Consider the following 26,449-nt stretch of genomic DNA (forward strand, 5'->3'; position numbering starts at 1 on the left):
GTGGTGAAGCGCATCCAAATTTGGAAAGGGAAAATCATGTGTTTGGGTGGAGTTGTAGTTCAGAGAGTTTCTGTTTTGCATATCTGTGATCTCAGATCGGATAATGTTTTTGTTCGGGTCGAAGGTGAATCATTTCAGACCGGCTAACGCCCCGCTTGTTGTCTGAAATGTAGCCCAAATAAAACTGTTGTCAAGGATATCTCTTAACAATCAAGGTTGTACGAGGAAACAAACACCTGCATCACTGAGAGACTTTTTGAGTCGCTTGTGGTTCAGACAATGGAGGTCAAAGCAGTACAAGTATGTAACAGTCATGAAGTCATGTGCTGCTTTTATGAATGACTCCCTTCTCTCTGTCTGTCTGTCTGTCACAAGCTCATGATGGGACACTTCCTCCTCTGCTCGTTCTGCTCGTCTCTCTTTCAAATGCTCAGATGTTTTTCTGCAAAAAAAAAGATAATTTAAGTCCAAGGACAATTCTCTCTCCAGCATTCACTCATTCAACGTTCTTCTCTTCTTTTGTTCTCGGCTTTTGTTCTTTGTATTTCATTACTTTAGGACGTGTTTCACTCTGCCGCTCATAAAAGGGCTCTTGTCTTTTTATTGTCGTCCTTCTAGCTTTCCGTCCGGTGTTTATTCCGTCTTTCTTGCATCTCTCTCTCACTGTGTTTTCTCTGTTATGTTTAAAACAAAAGGGAGCAGTGCAGTTGGTGTCAAATTATGCGGATCTCCTCCGGGCCAATCTGGAATTGTTTAAATTGTTGCACCCAATTTTGGGCAAGAAAGTGAATCAGATCCTTTTAACTTTTGACCAGTTAATGACAGCTCACAAAGGGCAATAATCAAGTTGCAAGGAGGCATGTGACTAAAACGAGCACCTGATGTGTTGATCACACAAATCTATGAGCTGAATATTGACTCAGCCTCAAACAATGCAATTTGAGCTCATTATGTAGGCCAGGCAGGCATTACGCCGTCCACTAAAAGTTAAACGGGAGTTTGGGTCGAGAAAAACTGAAGATGTCTTTTTAAAGCAATCAAACATTCACTTCGATTAACGGTCGGAATAAAAAAAAAAAAGCAGAAGAACAACAATGAAGCTAGAGCTGCGACTACTAAATCAATCACCAGCTATTTTGAGAATTGATTAATCCGTTTTGAATTCTTAAAATGGAAATATTTTCTGACAGTAAACCAAATATCTTTGAGTTGTGGCCCAAAAAAACATGTGAGGACTAATTGTATGGACCAAACAGCCTGTATAAACATTGAATTGAATGGATCTGTTCCTCTTGTATGATTGCCTCCCATCTGACAAATGACTTCTGGTTTGACAACTTGACACTGCAGCACATGACTCCCTCCCATTCCCACTGCGAGACTCCTTTTGCCCTGGAGAATGCTGTGGCCACACTTTGACACCCGTGTTTGGTAAATAGTAGCTCCCGTGCGTGGCTGATGTACACACAGACTTCCTCACACCCAACACAAAGGTATTCCCTGCCCTGTCGAGGCTCACCGACAGACAACTGAAATGCTGTTTTTGACTGTGAGCTTGTGTGTGGTTTTATTTGGCAAGTGAAAATGGACTTAACCCCCCCCACACCCATTTACTATAAACACTTGTGTTTGGGGATGGGCCCTGCTCGTGAATATAAGGTCTATATTTAGGTCCATCTCTTGTTTCCATCTCCCTCCATCAGGTCACACATTATCCTCGACCGTCTATCCGCCGGTCCAATCCCCCTGTCATCTTTAGAGCCTCTACTAAATCAGGCCGAGGGGAGCACCAAAGCCCTGTGGCGGGCCAGCCGGTGCCCACGGCGAGATGTAAATATGCAACAACATCATTTTGCAATATCACTGGAGTTGACCGGCACTAATGGGACGAGCTGAATGAAACTGCAGGTTACCGAACAACAGCCACAGAGCCAGTAAAAAAGGATTAACTGTTGCTGTTGGGCAGTTTTCTGCCAGAACAAATGTACCACGATTTAAAGAATGTAATCCCTCAAATCTCCAATGTGGCTTTAAATCTTACCCCATCACTCATAGTAAGAAGCTGATTGATCAGACTGTTCAGGTCTGTTTAGAGGGAATCATTAGATCACATATTTAAACTTTAAATGGATTCATCGGTTGGTTAAAGAAGTCAGAAGCCTACAGCAAGATATTAATGAAAACTACATGGTGGCATCAAAGCATTGATTATACACGTCTATGTAGGCCTATTGTCCGTATCTGATCAGATGACTACATAGTTATTTCCATGAGTACGAGCAATTGTAGAGTTACATAATTTTACAGATGTGTGTTCGAGATGAAAGAAACCTAAAGCTATGATGGGTACATTAAAGATGGACACATAATTAAAGGGTAATTTCTCCCATTTATTGAAAAACATGCCACCACATACCTTTCACCAATACAATGCAATTACACTATGGGAACAACGAGACAGCCAGTCTTTCTATGCTGTCTGGCAGAATTGTGAATATTCACACTTGTTGCAACTATTGCACTTGTTTATGCACTTATTACAACTAGTAAGTTGTAATAAGTTATTTTTCCTTAACTAAAAATAATTAGCTCAAGATCCACCTTCATGTCGCCAGTTTGCGTCAACTGTGTTTCATTTGGACACTTTTGTGTGCATTCTGACCTCATGATCATATGCTGGTCATCAAACTAGGCTGAGGCTACTCTGTTAGGCTGTATATGGGTGAGCTTGGGATTTTCATGTTTATAATCACATTACCTGTCGTTCGTTGAACTCTTTGAAAAGTGCGGGGTGTCTGTCTGAACGGTGCTTTGCCATGTTCAAAGCGTCTCCCTTAGTCTGTGTAGCTTTAAAACACGTTTTGCAGATATGTGTGTGTGTGTGAGTGTGAGAGAGAGCTGGCAGCGTATGACCAACTGGGTGACGGTCACACGTGTAACCCGAGCTGCAATATTCTCTCGGTTATGAACGAAAAAGTATACATTTTCTTGGTTCCGTTGGATGGAATCAGCAGAGTTGAGTGTCTGCTAGTTGTCTCGGTACCTTTTTGATTCTGTATCGCTGTGTGGGATGTTGGCTCCATCTTTGCTTCTCTCCAATGGTTTAGGTATGAGATGGAGGAACGGTAGCTGTGGCATGGAGTCTGTTGGCTCTGCCGCGTGGGAGAGACGAGGGCTTAAACCGATTTACGTAAAGCTCGTACATCGTGTCTAGCTTGAGGCTATTGTGGAGTACTACTGCGTAGTGACCTGACTGTCAAAACGATTTTCCCCAACTGTTTTGTGCGTTAAAGAGAAGCGAGCTTTACCCGACCGCCAGCATAACACGGCAGAATCTTTAGTGGAACTGTTGCATTGTGGTTGATAAAAGGGACCAGGTTTTGAGTAGGAATGAAAACAATAGCTCTGGTTTTACTGCGTCAATTTAACGTAACAGTCATTGCCCGTCCGCCTAGTCCATTTTTGGGAACGCGATATCTCAGGAACTTCCGGAAGGAATTTCTTCAAATGTTCACCTGGACTCGAGGATGAACTCTTTTGATTTTGAAAGTCAAAGGTCAACGTCATCTCGCGGTCTCGTGATATCTCTGGATTACCTTTTTAAAAGTTTGGCACAATTGTCCACTTGGACTAAAGGATGAACTGATCGCAATCACACAAAATACTTCTTTAAGACCACAACAGTGATGTGTTTTTGGCCATAACTTCAGATTTCTTATGGTAATTAATTCAATCAATTTCACACAAATATCTAAATAGGATCAAATTAAGTGAGGAATACAAGGCGGTGACTCTAGTTTTAAACTCTCAATTGTGAGTCGGACAATTTTACACGGTACAATGCCTTCACTTTTAATGAAATATTAAGTGGTCCGGTTATTTTATCGTGATGTGCCTAATATTTTGACTGGAACAAATTGTATGGCTCATTGACTCGGTGCAGTTGGTTAACCAGAAACATCGTAGAACCTTTTCATGAAGAGACTGATGGTATTGCCTGTAAATGTCGGGGGGGAAAAGGTGATTTTAATTATTTGCCTTTGTCACAGGGAGGGGGGTTGTTCAAATTACATTTTGACTTGTGCTGTAAAGACAAAAGCATTAACCTGTGAAAGCACCCAGTTATCACTTGCGTAATTCAAAAGGCCTGCGCTCAGAACTGGTATTTACAATGGAAAACCGTTGTTAGTCCACTGCTTCTTTCAGCACAATGCTGCTTTGGAGGTGTTTGATTACTGCAGCATGACCTCATCGTCTCTAATGTGCAAACTTTCCTGGAAGAACCCCTCTGAGAAATGCGTGAAAGATGTTGACAGAATGTGTGAGATGTTTTCCTCACTTTTACCATTTGTTCCGTTTCTTCTCGTTTAATTCACTGTATATGTACTAACTGCATTGTTGTTTTCTCTCCCCCCCCTCTTCCTCTTTGTCCATTCTTCTCTCCATCTAGCTGGCCAATCCCCCAGCTGGAGCCCAGTCAGATCCGGCTGATCGTCTACCAGGACTGTGAGCGGCGCGGGAGAAACGTCCTCTTCGACTCCAATGCCAAAAAGAGGGGCACGGAGGAAATCACCGTGAGTCGTGTGTGTGTGTGTGTGTGTGTGTGTGTGTGTGTGTGTGTGTGTGTGGGGGGCCATGAGGGGGGCCTTGGTGTTGTAGATGGTGATGAACACGGGAGCCTTTATAAGGTTTTAAAATCTTTCTATTTGGCATTCTTCAATCTGCAGAAACGTTTTGACCTCTTTGAAGCTCGCAGTATAGACGATCAATAGGCAGGCAAGACGAGTTTATTTGTTTAGCACAAGCTGATTCAAAGTGCTTCACATAAAACCATCAAAACATAATGCAGAAGAAAACAAGCAAAACAATTTTTTAAATGTTGCAGTGCAGTTTAAGAAATAAAATGCAGTAGTGAGATGGAGAAATTGATTAATATCCTTGAATCAGGCAACAGATTAATAGATGCATACAGACGGTCATAGAGAACAGAGGTGTGACGAGCAGCAGAAGTCACATGACCGCTCCATGACATGAGTCACATGACCGCTCCTGTTGGGCAGTGTGCATTTCAGTTTTATTTGTTTGTTCACTTAATTTCTTAATTATTTCAAAGGGCTGAAGTGAAAAACAGACTTTATATTTTAATGTAGGATTTAATTCCAACTGTTTCACCAAAACTGGGTTAGTGTAAAAAAAAAAATGCTTGTTGACACCTAAAGTTTTAAATTCTCTGCAAAAAGGAAACAAAAACTGGTTCAGTCTCTTTTTAACTCGATGGACGCCAAAATGGCGCGTGATCAAATTTCCGTGACGAGGCAGATATCACCTGAACCATTCTGATATGGCTACTCTGAGGTAGTCTGTGTGTGTGTGTGTGTGTGTGTGTGTGTGTAAGAGAGTGCACGACACACACGCACGCACAGCCTAAGGTGACTGTGTACGCAGCATTCTTTCATCCTCACATGACGGCCTTTGTCACTCACTCTCTGTCTGTCTGTCTGTCTGTCTGTCTCTGCTGTCGCTCTAGATTTTATTCTTCCTCCTTTTTAAATCGTCTGTCTCTTAATTCTGTCTCAACCTTTTCTCACTTGAATCTTTTCTCCCCCTATTTTTTTATTCATCCTTACTCTGTCTCTGTCCACCCATTTGTTTTTAAAATCGCTACATCTATATTTATAATCTGTTCGTCTTTCTCCCTGCAACATAAGAAGACCGTCCTCTCGGCCTTTCTTCTTTTCTCTCATCGTGCCTTTAAAACCTCCTTCTCATCTGCATGTTTCGCCTTGTTGTCTTTTTGCCGTCTTTGTTGTTGTTGTTGTTTTTGGCCCAGGTTTTCTCTCCTCCTGTCTGCCTGTCCACACAAACACACGGACGCACGCACACTACCGCTGTCTCATGACGCCCTGTCATTGAAGAAAAAAAAAAACATAGATAATGGATCGCTCAGCGCTCCCAACTCGTGCACGTGGGTTTACTGAAGCTCTGTATTTGGATTGGAATAGTGCCAGATATAGACATGAGTTATCCGGAGCGTTTGTGTGTCCAGGAAAGACATACATGTATTTTAAAGGAGAAGGAAAGCTGCAGGAATTGGAGAGGGATGAAGTTGCAGAGAGGGAGGGGGGAGAGAGAGAATGATTGCAGTGCTGCTCGCTCACGAGTTCTCGACAGTCATATGACTGGCAGTCACATGCTGCTGGCCTGTGTGTACACACCTCACACTGCAGCGGACACACGCACACACCCATGTACACACTCAAATACATTTTCACTCAGTGTGTGTGCAAAACAAAAAACAATAATCTTTCTTTCCTCATTGCATTCTGTTTCTCTTTGTACCCTCCTCCTCCTCCTCCTTTTTCTTCCTCCCCTACACTGGTAGCAACAGTTGTTTAAAGTTAGCCATTACCACAGAGACACACACACACACACACACACACACACACACACACACACACCCTCTCCACTTCTCACCTGCCCAAATGCATTCCTCTTCAATAGGCTGCCAAGTTAAGAAGGTCACATGACTCGGGCTGATTGAGCTCACATTGCATTTATGTTTTTTGTTTACTTGATGCGAGCCAGTGACTTTTTATATTTGTGACTTGTGAGAACTTCAGGCGGAAATTAGACCGAAAATGGGACGTTTTTATAGGTGAAGCGGGCTCTTAATCTGTTTCTCTCGACATGTTTGTGTCAGCAGAGGCGTCAATTACTGAAACCTCCCTGCAATAAAAACCCTCTGGACTTTGTGATCTCTTCCCACGTGTACGAGCTCGTCCCACATTCGAGGCCACAGGCCCTTTTTAATACGAAAGGCATAAATGTCTGAAGCAGTCTCGTGACTTGTAGAGCTTTTTTTTTTTTTGTCCGGCTTCTTTTAGATTTGAAAAGGATGAGGAAACAATTTAGGTGGTGAGTATGCGTTTCACTCCCCCAGTTGTTTATGTTTTCAGACGCTGACACAGTTTTTACATCCTTGATGGCCACAAACAAAGCAGTAAAAGTCAATTAAAACTTTCGGAAACTTAAATATATGTAAAGGCATAAGATGAGACTGCCTTTTCTCAGTGCATTGTAATTTTGCAATAACAAGGCGATTTCAACCTTCTGCAGAGTTAAGAGAGCTTGTGTTCATGGTATTTCTCCTGTAAAATATGTTGTATTTATGTCCCCGTAGAGCACTGAGGGCCAAGCAAAGATGTTCGGGAAATGCTGCCAGCTGCGTTCCACTGGAGGCAGCAGCAGCTCCCTGGACAGCTCCTCTTCCTGCACCTCAGAAACCAAGGAAACTAAGGAGCAGGGCATCCGCTTCCAGGTGACTCATTATCTTTCACTTGCATGCACACTTTTGTATATTTACTCCCTTGCAGTTATGCATATGTACACTCATACATTCACAGCTGCATAAGCAGATGCACACATACAAAACGCTCACAAACATCATTGGAAGTCACTTGAATTCGAGCCATTTTTCTTTTCCCAAAAAATCTATAAAAACCTTGAGGTCTTGTAAAAAAATTAATAATATACCCATTGCTTGTATAGATATGAATGGTATTGACATGGCAAAAAGGTCACTACCACAAAATACAGCAAATTAAACGAATATATAACAATAATGTATATTAAATCAATCTTTCAAAAAACAATCAGTCCATGTACAGTAAATACTTCCAGATCCAGTACCAGTGACTTCGCTATAGAAGTATTGTGTTCGTTAATCTTTAATGGCGGCAGCATGAAAACACCTCCTCTCTTCTCCAGGGTTCGAGGTGTTCGTCCGACGTGGTGATGTTGGGGGAAATGATGTTCGGCTCCGTGGCGATGAGCTACAAGGGCTCCACGCTAAAAATCCACCAGATCAGGTAACAGGAACAAGGATGCGCCCGTGACCTTTCCTCCCTCACAGCTGATGCTGGCGTGTAAAGACACACTTTGAGATGAAACCTCTGCGGGTGGGAAAGCCATAAAAATCCCATTTGTTTTGATATGTCACACGGCTTTTTGAACTAGATTCCTTTTTTATTCAACATTTTCTTTCTTCAAATGTGAGTGGTAGAAGAACTGATGCACACATGCTGATGGTCTTTGTCCCCCGCGCTTTCAGATCTCCGCCTCAGCTGATGCTCAGTAAGGTCTTCACCGCCAGGACGGGAGGCAGCGTGTACGGCAGCCTCAACACGTAAGCACACATGCACACACACACACACACACGCACACGCACGTTTATCAGGCGCTTCTCACTTGTGATTTCTATGACGGCTTCGTCCATTAGCCGGCATCTCCTCCTCATCTTCTCTCTCCTCTTCCTCCTCCTCCTCCTCCATCTGTCTTCGTTATTGTCTTATTTTCCTGGTGTTTGTGTCAACTCGTCTGTTTCGCTCTTCATCCAGCTGAACACACTGTTCTAACAGTCAACTTTGAAAATGTATATAAATAAAATTTAAAAAAGCATGCATACAGTTTAAATATACAGTTTAATTGTGTTTTTTTCCGCTTAAACGTTCACCCACCTTTCTCTGATCTTGTGCAGGTTACAGGACAGCCTGGAGTTCATCGGACAGGACGGCAGCACCTCGAGGCCCGATCAGAACCCGGGGACCAACGGCCTCCTGGGGCACATAGGTAACCATGGAAACATAGTGCCACACCAAACCTTCTTCGAGCCTCCGATGACGGTCCTCCCCGTTTTCTTGTCACTCGTGCCTTTTTAAAGTGGAGAGTGGGCATCCAGAACGACACATTAACTTAGTAAATGAGAAAAATAATAATTGACTGTATGAAATGAGTATTTACAGCAAGTGCAATGCAAATTTCACCTTTTTCTTTTGAGTTGCTACAGTTTTTTATTTTAATTCAGTTTTTTTAACTGTGAGGAATCAGCAGATTTTGTTTCTCGCTTTCTGACTATTTAACATTCTGGGTAGAACAAAAACCGGGCTGGAGAGACTCTGCCAGCAGCTCTCCATTGCCGCTCCCCTTCGCAAAACCTCGTGAGCAGTTGGAGGAAGTTCAAACTGGCCTCGCAAGGACAGCTTTCGCAGCAAATTTGCATATTAAACTGCAGCATATCTCTGTTGTGACTCATCTGAGTCTCGTGGGCGACTCTCCTCGTCTCTCGTGGTGAAATAATCTACTGCCTTCCCAAAACAATGAACCATAGTCCGGCTCCTCATAGAAAGAAGAATATTTTTTAAGAAATATGAAGAGCTGTTGGCAAATTCTGTCCTTTTTGTGTATTTTCTCTGTCATCCTCACAGAAAAGACCAAAAAAAATTCACCTCAGAAGTAAAATCTGTCATAATGTTTTCGTTTGATAAGCTGTGTTTTCTGTGAGTGATGATGTCATTATTTCATTCCAGGAAAAAAAAGAAGCTCCTGTAACGCTTCTTCGTTCACTAACCACGGTCCATGTTTTTTTTGTCTTTCCGTCCCCTCTTTCTCCCTTCCTTTTTTTTTTTTTCTCCGTGTTTTTTGTTTGTTTTTGTTGTTGTTTTGTTTGTGCTGCGCAGGATTTTCTCAGCTCTGCAGCCCACGACGGGCCTTCTCTGAACAGGGCCCTCTGCGCCTCATCAAGAGCGCCTCTTTCTTTTCAGGTTGGCGCTTAAAAACTGCCGTGTGCGTGTGTGTGCTGCAGACCGTGACTCTCGGTGGCTGCAGGCCTGTGCGGTGATTTTCACACTAAAAGGGGCTGTAGCAGTAGTCACAGCATGCAATACTGTAAATCACTCGGGTCAAATAGAAGCTGCAGAAACCGTTCTTTTAAAATTAGTTAATTTGGGCAGAGCGGCGACATCTTGATTCGAATCCAAGTGGCACCAATTAAAAGTGAAAACACTCACAGAGGTTATATTCACTGCTGCTTCAAACACTGTCTGTTCCCTCGTCTGCCTCATGGCATTGTGAACAAAACCTGACGTTTCTCAAACTAAATATCTGCCAGAACTATCTGACCCGGTGCTGCAGGTGTGTGACGCATGACATGGTGTGTGTGTGTGCATGGGTTCTCACTGGTGTCGGTGGCTGTAGTTCTAGTTCCCTCCTTCTGTGTTCTTCATTCACTTAAATATCTTGACTTTGCCAGTGACTGTGATGCTTTAGGCTTCAAGAGAACCATCAACTATGACATCTTCAGTATTTTATGGGGCTGTACGTTTTTCTTTTTTTCCTCCTTTTTATAAACCCCCTTTTTAATGATGCAGTAAAAATTGCCGCGCTCATACGGATTCAGGAGCATCCTCGCTCGCATCCAATGCAGTCGCACACAATCCGCTGAGCAGCCGGTAGGGAAATGCCTCGTTTGAGGGCACCTTGGCAGCAGCTGCGGCAGGAGAGGAAATACATTACATTTAATTTAGCTGACGCTTTTATCCAAAGCGACTTACATCGTTGCTCGATACACCGCAGACAGAGCAATGGGGAGCAATTAGGGATAAAGTATCTTGCTCAAGGACACATCAGCATGGACTAGCGGAACCACTGATCCTCTGATTGTAAGATGGGCATGCTAACCACTGAGCCACAGTCTTAAATAGTGACTCAGTGTGCTCCATTTTCCCTGCTGTATCCAAACCACTTCCTATAATGTGCCACAAGTTGGGGAATCCTCGGACGTCTCTTAGAAAACCTTTTCTTTACAGTATTAGTATTGTAGTAGTATTACGAGTAGCTTTAGCCCTCTGGGGTCTGTGGTCAGTTTCGTGATTTTACATAATTTTTAAATTTCCCTTTTTAAAGCCACTTGCATATGATACATACTCATGTGTTGTAAATCAAAAATTACAGAACAATCTCAGCTATCTATATGATGAGGCACCATTGTCCCAAGGCACAAGAGTAAAGAGAAAATATGAGGGTAATAAAGCTGAAAAATGGAATCTTCATTTTGGAAGTTTTTCATACTTCTTGTGAAAACATAACTTTACTCGGGTGGTATATCGGTTTTGGTGATAGAAATTGGTTTACCAAAGGTCTTGGGTTCACAAAAGCCGTGGAATATATGAATACAATGGTAGACAAATGTAAATAAATGTCTAAAACCAAATTTATTATTATATGGTGGGGATGATGAGCTGTGGCTGGCTTTGTGGCCTGCGATGGTGATCTGTTGGCAGGCAGATGGAGGCTGCTGCAGCGATGCTGCATGTTGTCCTCTGGACCCTCGCAGCTCTGAATCCTCTCTGCAAAATACATTAATACAAGTCAGTATGAGTTCACTGAAAGAAAGTAATGATTACACACCGACACGTAAGGAAGATCCAACACTGACTATGCTCAAGACAATGCATGAGCTAGCTATGTGCTGACGTTGCTAAAGCTAACAGATCCAGCAATGCTCAGGTCATGAGCTAAAAATGCGCAACGGTAGTTACAGCCTTACAAACACATAAGTGAGATTCAACACTACTAGTCGTACTAAGTTCACTGTAAGAAAGTTAACGGTGATAGAGACAACAGTTGATTACCCACCGTTCATAGCTGTAGTCGGCTATCTCCGTTAGCTCTCGTTAGCTCGCTAGCGATAGCTCCGTGTTAGCAGCAGCTTTATCTGGTTACAGGTCCCGTTACTAACGTGAATATGCTATTGCAAAGTTCAGTAAATACACTTACCCATCGTCGAATGGATCCCTTTGCTTGGCTTTGTCGTGTTCGTATCCTTCAGGTTGTGAAGCTGTGTTGTCCTCTCAAAAAATAGCTTCGCTTGTGTGGCTAAAATCTCCTGTGCTCTCAGACTCGGTGAAGCTTTTTGCATACATCATATGACACATCCATGTTTAGATGCTCAAATCTCGCTGTGTGAATCTCGTACGATCTTACGAGAAAAGGACACGGACGTGGCTGAAGTCTACTGATTCCGGTAGACTTTAAACCATATCTCTGTGCTGTATTATCATGAAGAAATTAATTTAATCAAAATGTGAACATTATAGCTCCGCTTCGAAGCGGGCCCCGCCCCCAAAGTGTTAAACCCTGTCCATGTATCAGCGCGGTAAATAATGTACAGCCTTCTGCTAGATATCTACACAAAGTCTTTAAAAGCAAATGTGTTTTACTCACTTCACTTCCTGATCAGACGCATTTCGGAAGTCTTTGGGCGTCTTTTTGTAAAAAAAAAAAAAAAAAAAATGACGAGATGAAACGTTTTGCCCTCTGTCTTTGTGCTGCAGAGCGTTTTTAATGAGTTTTTGAAAGCAATTCAACTCTGGTGAGTTGACTTTCTTTTCAATTAAACTCCCCTCTGAACTTATAGGTAGCGGACAGTTCATGTTTTGTGTTAAGCCAATGTTGGCCCTAGAAATTCTCCCCAAAAAGAGGCAGCGTACTGCAAACTACAACAAAAAGGCAGTGTGCTTCCCGTTCTCCACTTGCAGAACCAGCTCTGTCTAATCGGGATCTAAACTTGGAACTGGACTACACAAAACTCCAAATCCTATCATTCATTACATCGTGCTGATCAGTGTATTCAGTGCGTGAGTTTTTACTACCCACAATCCTGTTCAGGGCAGCCCCTAGGTTGTATGCTCCTGGAGCGCACACGAGAGCTTCACAGCAAAAGCCCACGTCGACTCCCTCGTTAATCATCTCTCTCTCTCCACCGTGAGAGGCGTTGACACTTTGTCCCCTTTCTCACGCCAGAGTGTTGACGAGACGGACGCTTCAGAGCGAGCGAACAGCCTCGTGACCTCAACGCCGTAGCAGCTGCTGGAGATGACGGCCTGTTCCCGGAGTAGTGCTTATTTGATTTGGTTGTCGCACTAACAGCATGAGAATCGGCCATCTCGCAGTAGATATAAGTCCCAACGTGTTTCTAGTCTGATCATGATGCAGTTGTTTTCAATAAACCACCCGTTTGGGGGTATTTTATGTTTTTATTCAAGCATTTTTAACCTGGTTTTAAATGGCCAGTGACTGCATCTGCCCATATTTAACCAGTACATATGGGGGTCAGGTTATAGCACGATTCTTTTTTTAAATAAAAAAAGAATTCTGCTTGTAAGTCTGATAGTTTGTAGTGAAAAGATTGGCTGCAGTTCTTTAAGAACTTTAAAGGTTTTCTCGCTGCAGCTCTCAAGTGGCTGCTGAGGAGGGGAAGGAGTAGAAGAGCCCTCAGCATGGGACATGATTACATTTTGTGTTTCTCACATGTTGTGTTTTTGTGTCTCTTTTTCCACCTCCCTTCCTCCAGGCCACAGTCACCCCATGGACATGCCCGGCCGAGGGCTTCACGACGAGCGGGACAGCGGCATCGCCAGGTCAGGTAGGTCAACGAGACTAGGAGCCAAAGCCCGGATTGACCTACACTCGGCCCCACAGTCCAGCTTTGATTTGGGTTTCTGTTTTATTCCTGTCGAGACCAAAGAGGTCGAGGAAGTGAGGAAATTATTTGGACTTTGTGTCTCCTACATTTCCCCTCAAACGCATCATAGACTCCCCAAAATCTTTTAACTTTTACGGCTCAAGGTTAAGAGCGTGAGCCGTTACATGAGCACAGGTCACGTTAACCGCTGGTGCTTAAGCTGCGGCTTTGCTACGATCGCATGCAGACACGGATGCACGCAAGTGAGAGAAAAGGAGACTGGCAATGTTTTTTTTTTAACCTAAAGCTACAAAATAAAAAAGGATGCACAGGTGGAAGACACTGGAGGAGTTTGCTGGGCCTGGATGGGTCTGGTGCAGTGAAAACCATTTCCTCCCTCTGCAAACACCACTGATATGAGGGGAACTGCGCTTTCTGCTAAAACCCGGGCCACATGCAGAGGATCAAATATAGCAGCTCTCAAAATCCACTACCAGTAAACAAGCTTCTAATTCGACCTCTCAGCTCCGCCTCCCCACCGCGGTTGGAGTGGGAGAGCTCGCAAGCAAAGTGTGATGCACGCGGATGCATAAACATCCCTCCTCGCTCCTCTGTTCCTGTAGTTCTCTTCATACGTGACACACACACACACACAGACACACATTTGCTCACCCCTGTGAAGTTGTCTCTTTATCTCTCTCCACACACAGATCTAAAACGGTTCATGTGACAGTTGGTCGGTTTGAGCTGCCTGAGCTGTAAATAACCCTGTGATCAGGGCTTGTATCCCGTGTGTGTGTTTGTGTGTAGGTTGTCATTTCAATGTCAGGCTGGGTTTAAAGCCTGGTTGTCCAACATACCGCAGCATGTGAAACAGGCCAACTGATATTAGATCTGAAAACAGTAACATTCATTTGCAAGAAAGAAGGGCGTGTTTTCTGTCCTCCAGATCTGTGTCTGTGTGCTCGCACAATGAATAACCCCACACACTTGTCGTCTGACTCACTTTTGTCCTCTCTTCTGTCACTCACCCATCCTTCCACCTGACCCCATGCAGCGTCTCTGAGCAGCCTTTTGATCACTCCCTTCCCGTCTCCCGGCTCCTCCCTAACCAGCAGCTGTGCGTCCAGCTACCAGCGGCGGTGGCTCCGCAGCCAGACCACCAGCCTGGAGAACGGCGTCTTCCCCCGATGGTGAGACACGGGGACACCAACACTCGCACAAGGGACGGGTATCGTTAGGATTTAATCCCTAATGTACACACACCTGTGCAAGTTGCATCCTCAAACACATAGGGGGGACACGTGTTTAAACTTCTTTCTGCACGACTTCCCAAACACACACTTTAAGAGTCCCCCAACCCTCCATTTTCCCTCCCTGTTTAGGGCCTCTAACAGGCTTTTGTAAAGTTTATCTATCTAGGACTTCCTCGGAATCCAGCTGGACACACATACGCACACATGCACACACACAGACACACAGACAGGGCTGTGACTAGACAGGATGCTATGCTGGCCCTGTAAATGCAGCTGTCAGCCAGTGCTCTAATCTTCCCGGCGCTCCGGTTCAGCCTCTCCAAAGCGTACTGTTTACCAGCTGCGACAGTAAAAAAAGTGGCTTGGAATACAAATCTTTGGCGTGTATTCTTTGTTAAACTGACGTGTTTAAGTATTTGTTTCTGCTTTAGGAGAGCAAAAACATGCTTTTTGTGCACTGCTACATTTTGGGGCTATTTTTGCTTCCATCACATCTCTTCTTCCAGACTGGTGGAAAGAAAACATCCAAAAACCACATTTAGTTGGTTATTTAATTAATGTTGTAGCCTATTCACCTGTATGTGTGTAATGTAACTAAATATCTCTTTTAAGGCCGTTTTCTCTCAATGAGTTTGTTCTGAGACTCTGATCCAGAAATCTCCACTCCAGCAGCTCTTACATCCACCAAACTTTACACTTTCATTCCTACATATATATACACCGCATTCATAACCTCATTTATAGAACATTTTATTCCCAAGAATATGACAAAAAATGTTTTTATCCCCGTTGACACGTGTTTTCTGACTCAAAGAGATATCATAAATTCCCTCTGTAAAAAACAAATGTCAACAAAATGAAACAATACATTTGTACTTGGCTTTATTCAGTGTTCTGGAACTGTATGCAAAGATAGTGCCTAATTTACCTTTTTTAATTTAAACTTTCAAATATTTAATGTGTGTATTAACTGGTAATATCCATGTTGAAGTAAACAGTATTAACCTGCTGCAGAAGTACAAGAACGACGCAGACCACAGGAGAAGCTGAGCATTGTTCTTGTTGGTGTCGTACGGTCGGATACGAATTGATTGATCTTCATGGGTAAAAGTCCCAGGATCAAGATTTACATGTCAAGTAAACATCTGAGCAGCTGCTCACATAAATCAGGCTTTTAGCTGAACTCCCCGTCTGCCTTCTCCCAATCAGGTCAGTGGAGGAGAGCTTCAACATGTCTGACGAGAGCGGCGGCCCGAGCGGTGGCCCGAGCCTCGGCGTGGCCCGGAAGAAGAAGATCGCCATCGGGGTCATCTTCATGCTGTCCCCCAACGCCGGGGAGAACAGCCGCTTCCAGGACTTCTTCTTCTCCCACTTCCCTCTCTTTGAAAGCCACATGAACAAACTCAAGAGCGCAATCGAACAGGTGACTTTTAATGTGTTTGTTTTTCCCTTTTTAACATTGTTATTATTCTTTATTTTTAAATGGGAGTTTTCCTGCGTTTTGTTTTTCTTCATCGCTTCCCTGTTGGACACTGTGAAGACGAGGCTGCCAGTGGAATGCATTTAGCAGTGAGATATGAATAGCATCGAACGCTAACCATAATCCCTCTGCTGTTGTAATGAGCAGAGTGACAGTCAGACTGACCGGTCAAAGGTCATACCTGTGGTTCTGTTTACTGCCGTCTGTCAATGGCACTGTCAAAGCTCTGGTTACCTTCCAGTTTTACCCCCCCTCTTCTTCTGCCTGACAAAATTCCTAGCTCCACCTTTCCTGTAACTGTGTTTGTTGGCCCCGGTGCCAAATATCTCAAATTACAATGTGTGTTGTGTCACTCTCAAGGCCATGAAGATGAGTCGGCGGTCAGCTGATGCCAACCAGAGGGCCTTGGCTTACAGCCGAATGGTGGACGGACTGAACGAGTTCAGGTTGGACAACAACTCTCATTCACGCATTACGACAGAGACAATAATCTTACATAATCCACCAAAAATCCATTTACCATTTACATAATTCATTTATTTGCCCCTCATTGCGTTCACGACTAAACTTGGGAGGTATACCGCAAAACCAGACAGGAAGTCAGCCATTTTCTATTTAATGTGACATGTTTAGCCTTTACAGTCGCTGCACTTTAACAAACTCCTCCTACAGATTTAGGCATAGTTTGAGCTGGTGGGCTATGAGTGGGCACCGTTTCGTGTTTATTTTCAGTTCACCAAGCGGTACACTATGTTTTTGCTGATGACGTCTGATATTCACCAGCTGCTGACAAAAGAAGCGTCTCATCTGTCAACCAGAATGTATCCTAAAATGCTGCTTTTCGTAGCTATAATGTTGTTAGCGTCAGCTTCACGGTGGTGTCTCTGTATGAGGTAAATATATGGAACCTGAGGCTGACTCAGGTGAAGGGATTCTGTTATCCTGCTCCAGTTACTGACGCCGGTGTGCTGAGGTGTCTGCAACGATCAATAATTAATACTTGAATGCTACATGTGGATTATGTTAGCGGATAGCAGAATGCTAAGAGTCCCTTCCCCACGTGTTTTTAAAATTAATTGATTATTTTTTTTAAAGCTAATTGATGACACGTTTATTACTAAGCACAGTGAGAAGCTTTGGAAATATGTCTTGTGAAAGAAAGCAGGAACTCACAGTTCCCCGTACCTGTGGTGTGAGCAAACCACAGATGTTGCATTGCAACCGCAGTGCATGCTGGGAGTTCTTGCTTTATCGCTTTGGTTGTGTTTAGGGAAGCTTATTTGGGCGAAAATTGAAGAAGCTACCGGTTTCTTCTCAACTCTGCACCACAGCTACCCCGTTTAAAGACTAAGCTTTATTTAGTTTTACTAGAAGCTGCAGTTCCCACGATGAGTTCATCAGTTTCTTAAAAATTATTAAAATCTTCCTGATTTAGGTGCTTGTGTGCGACGGGCTTGTTGGTACTGTATGTATGTTTGACACTCATAAAACACACAAACTTATTTTAAGTGTGTGTGTACGCATGCCTTTCTTCACTACAACTTTCACTTGAGACGCGCGCGCTGGCAGGCAGAGATCCCCATCATATGCCTGTTAGCAGCCGGCCACGGCAACCCAAGCCCCGGAGTGGCAACCCTATCTGCCTCAGACACTGGCCACGAGCACCAGAATAGTAAATAACATGCAAGTGCCAGCAGCAGGAAAGCTGTTGCCTGGGGACAAACACAATATCTGTAAAATCTCACCATCAGACGTGAAGCTAAATTTAACTGTTGCCACCTTTGCCATTCGGGGGTTTGGACATCATGCAACACGACGGAAGGAAACTAGAAGAAAATGCCTGATGAGGCCGATTCTGCTTTGACGTAGTTGGAGGGTGGACGCATGCTGACGAAGATTCCACTTAGCAGAAGCATAAAAGTCACAGCAGCCAGTTTGGGGTCATGTTGAGGTTTGTAGTCAGAGGAAAGGGAGAGGCATGACCACTCAGTACAGCGTGTTTATTTGGTTGTACTTTAAGCCAATGCGTCTTCAAACAGCGGTTTGCACGATATTCTACCAAAAGTTACTAATTTCTTTTGTGTTTTTTTTAGTAAGTAAGTCAAGTTTATTTATATTGCACTTATCTCAGACAAAGGTCTCAAAGTGCGGTACAGGAGTCGAGAAAACAAAAACACGAATTAAACCAAATTGACCTTAACAGGGGCCAAAAAAACATTACAACAGTTAAGAAAGCATAATAAAATACACATTACAAATACACAATATAACCACTAAAGAAAGAAAATAAATAAAAACACATAACAAGCAGGCCATAGAGCATGTATTTAACCAAATGCCAGTGTAAATAGATATGTCTTTAGTTGGTTTAGAATCAGCAAACCGTAGGGGTGCAGGCAGAGCATTGCATAGCGTTGGTGCTACTGCCTCAAAAGCTTGGACAGAAGATTTAACTGGTTGGACCTGAGATTGCGGGCTGTTGAATAAGGGCGAAGTAGTTCAGGCACATATGCAGGTGTTCTTCGAAAGCCAGCAACACGTGTACATTTACACTTGTAACTTTGCTATAAACTTCTTGGTTAGGTTCAGGAAAAGATCCTTGTTTGGGTTGAAATAACTGGGGAAGTGGCATTACTGAAGTACGCAAGTAACGTGGCAAATAAATCAACATCTCCTGGGTGAATTATCACCTAAAGCACACACGGGGGAGGGGAGGTGGACGGGTCAAACAAGCAGCCGTTTTTAAACTTCCTCACTCACGATTACGTGGATGACATGCGTAATAACTTTGTGTGATTTACGGCACATTATTTTTCTAGACCAATGACGGATGAGAGCAGCTCTTTTTCAGCACACATGTACTGTATATTTGGGATTCTTCAGCCTGATAAATGCTTCGGAGTTGAGTTGTTAATGCAACATTCATGTCCAACATGTTGGTTTTTAAATGTGTATAATAGTAAAAAGTGAAGTTGAGGTGATTGACAGGTCGTTGCCACAGCATCGTCGGTGTTTTGCATCTTCCAACTTTAAACCTTTCACAGTGTGTTTTCAGCTAATGGAAGGGAATTGTTACATTATAGTTTTTCAGTGTTTGATTCTGTAGTTGGCTCCGCCCTATTGTGTCACAAAAACAAGATGGCGACGGAGAAAATGCCAAACTCAAGGCTTCAATACCGCAGCCCACAAACCAACGGGTGCCGTCACGGTGACCACCTCCACATCTTGTGTTTTTCCACAAATTGTGATTATTGATGAATAATCGGAACCAGAATATTTCAATGGTTAGCTGTATAACTTGTACAACACGCACAAGGCTCTTTATATCGGCTGAAGGAAACGCAGCACACGTCAGAAGCCGTGGAAGAGGTTAGAATTGTTTGAATCGCTTCCCTCCATAGTGAAGTAATTCCAGTCTGGCTCCCCGGTTTAAATTGACATCACTGCTCTTTAAAGTTCACCTGAACAGCTGCTGCTGAGATGGGATCTCCCACTCATTTATGAGCTCAGGCCTCCAGGTGGGGGGGCTTCAGTAGTGAATGTACACCGGGCGTCAAGTGGGGCTTTAAAAGGCCACGGATAAGTCGAACCGACAGCGGGAACCAAAGGGAGTCGGAGACGTGTTCTACGTGTCTTTATGAAGGATTCCTTCAAATTAACTTGTTTCAATTACTAATTAATGCAACGATCATCCTGGAGTGTAAGTTTCTCATGCACTTGATGAACAGTTTATTCCTTTTTGAAGGCAGAGAAAGCGAGACGGTGCCAAAAGATTTATTTTGGCTGTTTTTAAAGCAAACAGAGTTGTTTTTCAAAGAGAGAGAGTTTGCATCCTTCTACTTTACCACAGTAACTATGTTGATATCCATCAACAGGTTTTGGGTTACAACACTCAACTGTAAAGTCAAAAAAGAACTACTTGCGACAAAAAATTATATTGCAATGCAGTTCATCAGTTCTTGTTTTTCACAGCCTTATAAACCCATACACAAAGAGTACACATGGTGTTCCTGTTTCTTTGCACAATTACACCTAAAATAGCTCGATTACTAGAGAACTAGTGAAGCCCGTCCACATCTGTCAGGGGCTTCTTTTATAGCTCAAGAGGTTGTGAGCAAAATTACGGCAAAATAAACCTTGTTTATGGTCTTTGATCTCGGTTTCCAGTGAGACCAAATCCAGCCTGGAAAACGGCACCGAGGTTTTATCTCCCCGTCAGTCTTTGTTGTAGAGAGTTGTTGTGTTATTGGTGTTGGCTGTCACATGTCACACATATTCACTGTGACATGTGGAGGCAGAATAATCAAATATAACAAAAACAACACGGTAAAACAAACATAATAATTATAACATTAAAGATAATCACAGTCATGTAAATCATGTAATCATAATGACAGTTTGCAAGGAGGCAGAATAAGCTGATAACAAAGTGCTGCACAATCAAATATATCAAAATCAACACAGTAAAACAAACATAATGACTATGATATTAAAGATAATCATTATAATAACAATTAATGACAACTATAATAACAATAATGAGGAAGTGGATGATAATAATAATAATGTAAAACCATAAGAATAAAAAAGCATTAATAGAGTTAAAAGCCAAAGAATCAGAATCAGCTTTAATGGCCATGTAAGTTTGCACATACATGAATTTGACTCCGGTTTCACTTTGCTCATCGTACTTATACAGTAAAATAGATAAATATAAAAAAAGACATTAAAGACAGTAGCCAAAAAAGTGCAGATGGAAGAGCCTGATTTAACTGTTCATCAGAGTGACGGCCTGTGGAAAGAAGCTGTTCCTGTGTCTGGTGGTTTTGCCGTACAGAGCTCTGTAGCGCCTACAAGAGGGGAGGAGTTGGAACAGCTTGTGTCCAGGGTGTGAGGGGTCTGCTGTGATCTTTCCAGCCCGCTTCCTGACTTTGGAGGTGTACAAGTCCAGGATGGAGGGCAGGCTGGGACCAATAGTTCTCTCTGCAGACCTGACTATTCGTTGTAGTATAATATATAATGGGATTTAAAAGCAGGTAGTGCAGAGGCCAGCTTAGAGTCTGAGGGCGGTAACTCTGAGGGCGGTAACTCCTCGTGCGCGTTTCCATCTGGAAACTTTGTTTGGCATTTTAGAAAACCCATAAAAAAAATAATAGATGCTCCACATTCATCCGGTGGCCGAGATCCCCTTGTCAGAGCTTGGCCTCCAGCCGAGACTCGCTCACCAACGCGCCCCACGCTCCATGGAAACTTCAGTCGTTCCTCCTCCATGAACAAATGCCCCAACTGAGCCACATACAAATGGATATACACACAAGCGCACTGTACAGGGCGGGAGACTCACACACACACATACACACACACACGCACTCACATACACACAGGGTCTCCCATGTCCCCAGTGCAGACAGCAAAGCTCTGTGAACTGAGATCTCTTTTGTTTACCCCGAGAGACAATAACTAGTCTGTCTTCCCCCTGTCTGTTTTCTCCTCCCTCCTCTTTCATTCGCCCGTCTCCACCTCCTCGTCCTCTTCCCCTGCCTGCCTATTCCCTCCTGCCGCACCTGTACCTGCAGGATGACCATCTGCGACCTCTACACCATGCCCCGGGTGACCGAGCCCGTCTGGCTGACGATGATGTCTGGGGCGTCGGAGAAGAACCAGCTCTGCGGCCACTTCATGAGGGAGCTCTCGCTGCTGATGGAGCAGGCCTCCAAGAACCAGTTGAGTGTTGAGCGTCCACCGGTCAGGTGCTGGGTTTACACACCACCGGAGTTTTTAAAGGGGTCGCGTCCCAAAAACTTCCTTGGGGGTCAAGGGAGCATTGTAAAACACCAAGAGCATTAAGAACACAGATGGGAATCAAGAAACGCATGCCTAGTTTTTTTCCCCCCACATGTTTGCTTTTACTTCCCGGACGAGTGTATCAACACAGACACACACACTATTCATTCGGTTCTATTCCTCACAGTCTATGGACTTTCTCTCCCTTTCTTTCCCACACACACTGAACCTCTTTGCGTTTATTCGTCTGTGAATGAGAAGCTCCCGGCCCGTCTCTAATTGCTTATTGTTGCCGTTACAAAGCTGCGTAAAACCACTGCTAATTGTGCGTGTTTTGAATTGGTAGCGAGGCCTTTAATTGAACGCGGCACCCCATATTCAGCACGGACGATTTTAAATTCAGAATGAACAGAAGGAATACGTTGTGTGTGTGTGTGTGTGTGTGTGTGTGTGTGTGTGTGTGCGCGTGTGCGTGTGTGTGTGATGCATGCGTGTGTGTGTGATGCATGCGTGTGTGTGATGCATGCATGCGTGTGTGTGATGCATGCGTGTGTGTGTGATGCATGCGCGTGTGTGTGTGTGATGCATGCGTGTGTGTGTGTGTGATGCATGCGTGTGTGTGTGATGCATGCGTGTGTGTGATGCATGCGTGTGTGTGATGCATGCGTGTGTGTGATGCATGCGTGTGTGTGATGCATGTGTGCGTGCGTGTGTGTGATGCGTGCGTGTGTGTGTGATGCATGCACGCGTGTGTGTCATGCATGTGTGTGTTGCAAACAAAGGCTGTTTGTACGTGACGTCCAGCAAGAAAACCAAAGTTCTCCATGTAGCAAGAGATCAAGCGACTTAACCAAACAAGGTCTAAAGGGAAAAACATTATTGTTTCTAATCCCTTCCCCCCCCCTGACCAAACCCGTTATCCGCTATTCTCCAGGTTCCTCCCTGCGTTGCTGACGGCCATCCTGACCAACCACCTGGCCTGGGTGCCCACTGTCATGCCCAACGGCCAGCCGCCAATCAAGATCTTCCTCGAGAAGCACTCATCCAAGAGCGTCGACATGCTGGCCAAGACGCACCCCTACAACCCGTTATGGGCACAGCTCGGTGAGGCCAATAAACACACACAGAGGGAGAGGGAGTTTTACTTTGTTCCACCTGGGAGTGAAATTAAATACTTGAATGTATCCCAACCTGCCGATCATTAATCAACGCAGCACAAAGACAAGTTAGGACGGTCTTCTCCACATGCGGCGCCATCAAATCTTCATTTTAGTGACGTAGGTGGAAAGCAATTCTTGTTTAAATTGTCTCCTTGGCAACTTTTCTCACGAGAGTAGAGGTTTCAGTTGCGATGAAAATGCTGCTTACACATCGGGTTGAAATAATGCTCAGGGCGACCGTGGCGCAGTGGTGAGCAGGGTCGTCCTCCAATCAGAGGATCGGCGGTTCGATCCCCAGCTCCGCCAGCCTGTGTCGATGTGTCCTTGAGCAAGACACTTAACCCTAAATTGCTCCCGTAGTTGCGCCTACGGTGTATGAATGAAAGATAGTCCTGATGTGGCATCTTGCATGGTAGCTCCTCTCATCAGTGAGTGAATGATTCCTATGTAAAGCGTCTTTGAGTATTCAGAAAAGCGCTATATAAATCAAAGAATTATTATTAATACTGGTGTGAAAGCTGCATATCATTTGGATATTTAACCTCCTTTGTGGAAATTATAAACATGCAAGTCTCTGGTTTCTGTCTGCTGATGCGTTTATAGCTGCAGTTAATTCATAGGCAGATACAGCGAGTCATGATATTCTATAAATACACAGACATCAATGTAAAGATTGGGTCGAGGACACCGCACGTTCACCTCAAATGACACGGAAGGCGTCTAGACGGTGAGGTGACGGTGACACCTAGTGTTCACAGATGATAACTGCAATCATGAAGAAAACCTTTTATCAATTAAGAACAATAGCTTTATTAGAAATTTTGTGGGTTTTTTTGTGTGTGTGTAGGAGACCTGTACGGGTCCATCGGGTCCCCGGTGCGGCTGTCGAGGACGGTGGTGGTGGGCCGCAGGCAGGAGCTGGTCCAGAGGCTCCTCTACGTCCTCACCTACTTCATCCGCTGCTCCGAGCTGCTGGAGACCCACATGCTGGACAGTGCCGAGGACGAGGCCATCGTCCTGCCCGGCTCCCTCATCACCACCTCCCTCAGGAAGGGAGAGGTGGAGGAGTCAGACTACGTCCTGGTCACCGTCCACAAGCCCAGCGGGGACTACTTGTCCCATGGGGCCCACGGCCGGCAGGCAGAGGCGGAGGATGGTAGCTACCCTTCAGACAACAGCCTCCAGAGCAGCACGTACACGGACACGGACACGGAGGTGGAGTGTGGCACCGGGGAAGCGCCGGAGGAGGAGGAGGAGGAGGAGAAGGAGGAGGAAGAAGAGGAGGACAGCAGTGAAAGTCAAGGGTCTGGGAGCAGTGTGCTTCAGACGGGACTTGGCCAGGGTAGCGACCCTGTTATCAGGACCGCAGAAGCAGCTGAACCCGGGGAGCCGCGCAGGGAGTCCAGCAGCCCGCCAGCCGCCGAGGCCCGGCTGGAGACGGTGCTGCACGTCAGCTCGGTGTCCCCCAGGGACCAGGTCTGTGTGCTGGATGCAGAGACCGAGGGAGACCTGAAACCTACTGACTCCTCTGTACCCACAACCCTTTCATCGGGTCCCTCCCCGACTTCCGTCCCCACAGAGGGTTCAAACTCTGGGGCGGAGGCTGGGACGGATGCTGGCACGGGGAGCCCGCCCAGGGCGCCGGCTCTGCAGACCTTAGGGATCCCTCTTGAGAAGAAGCCCCCGGATAAGAACCCAGCGATACCCGTCAGCGCCGTGACAGGGCCCATGGCTTTGACCCTGACCGAGGGGGAGGAGCAGCCGGCCATGAAAGTCACTTTCCTCATCGGCGACTCCATGTCTCCGGAGTCGGACACAGAGAGCCGCAGACGGAAGGTGGAAGAGGTTTTCAACGAGTACAAGAAACACCTGCATCAGCAGCATCATCACCACGGGCAACTTTATCAACAGCAACCGCAGGAGAGTGGAGCACAGTCAACGACTGGCAACAGCAGCGCTTCAGAGGACCAAAGCCAACAGATCAAGGCGGCCCCGGCGCTGCAGCGTGTTTCCAGTACGATGCCCAAGTGGAGGCCGACCAGCGATTTCGATGAGTATTTCAGCCAGGAGAACCCTGTGGAGACGAGGACTATGGACCACGTGGCCAAACGGCAGGAGGCCAGCGCCGCGGACAGAACGCACAAAGGCTCGCTGGACCCCTCGGGAGCCCCCCGGTCCGGCGGCTCGGGGGTTCACGTCCTTCAGGGTGCAGCAAGGGGTCAGGGTTCAGGCATCTGTCTCGGTTCAGGTAGCATAGACGCCGGGTCCGGCAGAAAGACTTTGTTGGACGTGGAGAGGAGGTGCAGGTGCGGGTCCAGGGACTCCTCCGACGCCTCCTGCTGCTGCGGGGGCTGTTCCGCCGGGCAGGACAAGGGTCTCCTGCCAGCGGCGCACGGCAAAGAGGACCAAAAGAGCAAAACGCCGCCCGCCAACGACTGGGAGATACCGCGCAACGAGAGCTCGGACAGCGCGCTGGGCGACAGCGAGAGCGAGGACACCGAGGACTGGCAGGAGGAGGAGGTGCTGGTGCCGTTCCCGGGGTGAGCGGAGGGGACCGTCACAATCCGTCTTCGTCTCAAAACAACAAAGATGTTTATATCTCGTGTTTTGGTTTCCAGGTCTAAGCTGGTGGAGAACTACTCGAAGCCGAGCATCGCCAACTTCGGCCGCTCTCTGTTCGGAGGCTACTGCCCCACATACGTGCCGGACTTCGTACTGCACGGCCTGCCGAGCGACGAGAAGCTGCGGCAGTGCCTCATGGCGGAGTTAACCCACGCTGTTCAGGTAATGCACCACGTTTGTGTTTGTTTTGCAGGACTTTGCGTCTCTCTTCCTTTCGCAGGCATTTTCATTGGCCGCTCTTGCTCCTTCTCGCAGCATCCGGTGCTGGATGAGCCCATAGCGGAGGCCGTCTGCATTATCGCAGACACGGACAAGTGGACGGTGCAGCTGGCAAGCAGCCAGCGGCGAGCCACGGACGCCAACAAGCTGGGGAAGGAGGTCCTGGTGTCCAGCCTGGTGTCCAGCCTGCTGCAGTCCACTCACCAGCTCTACAAGCTCAACCTCTCGCCCAACTTTGTACGTGTCGCCTCTCAGTCGGTCAGTCGGACACGCTTCTGGTTCCCGCGCTCCACTGACCGTCTGCTCTCTCTTCCTCAGTGTATCATGCACCTCGAGGACCGCCTGCAGGAAATCTACTTCAAGAGCAAGATGCTCGCCGAGTATCTGAAAGGCCAGACGAGAGTCCACGTGAAGGAGCTGGGCATGGTCTTAGGGTAAGAATTGCTCCTTTTTATTCTCATCTCACAGCTGCAGCCACTGGTTTCGACACGACTCCTCTGACCAGCAGGTGGCAGCGCTGCTCTAAGATGAATAGAACTAGAATAAATAAGGCCGGCTAGAAAACCTGGCAGGCATCAAATGATCAAGCAGGTTTATGCTTTAGGATGGGGCTTACTGTGATTGACAG

General features: G+C 45.5%; 1 protein-coding gene across 1 annotated transcript in view; it reads left to right on the forward strand.

Annotated features, from left to right (window-relative positions):
• The window catches only part of fnip1 (folliculin interacting protein 1), a gene marked incomplete at its 5' end in the record, with an annotated part of 39,424 nt that overhangs the window by 10,633 nt on the left and 2,342 nt on the right, over window positions 1-26,449 (forward strand). Inside the window, 16 exon segments of the mRNA XM_079238021.1 lie at window positions 4,451-4,574; window positions 7,181-7,318; window positions 7,768-7,868; window positions 8,111-8,185; window positions 8,537-8,628; window positions 9,516-9,599; window positions 13,190-13,261; window positions 14,358-14,493; window positions 15,766-15,979; window positions 16,397-16,482; window positions 21,613-21,759; window positions 22,755-22,924; window positions 23,828-25,520; window positions 25,599-25,764; window positions 25,858-26,058; window positions 26,140-26,255. Coding sequence (XP_079094147.1) covers window positions 4,451-4,574; window positions 7,181-7,318; window positions 7,768-7,868; window positions 8,111-8,185; window positions 8,537-8,628; window positions 9,516-9,599; window positions 13,190-13,261; window positions 14,358-14,493; window positions 15,766-15,979; window positions 16,397-16,482; window positions 21,613-21,759; window positions 22,755-22,924; window positions 23,828-25,520; window positions 25,599-25,764; window positions 25,858-26,058; window positions 26,140-26,255 — 3,615 coding nt within the window.

Source organism: Taurulus bubalis (assembly GCF_910589615.1).
Source record: "Taurulus bubalis genome assembly, chromosome: 2".
NCBI lineage: Eukaryota > Metazoa > Chordata > Actinopteri > Perciformes > Cottidae > Taurulus > Taurulus bubalis.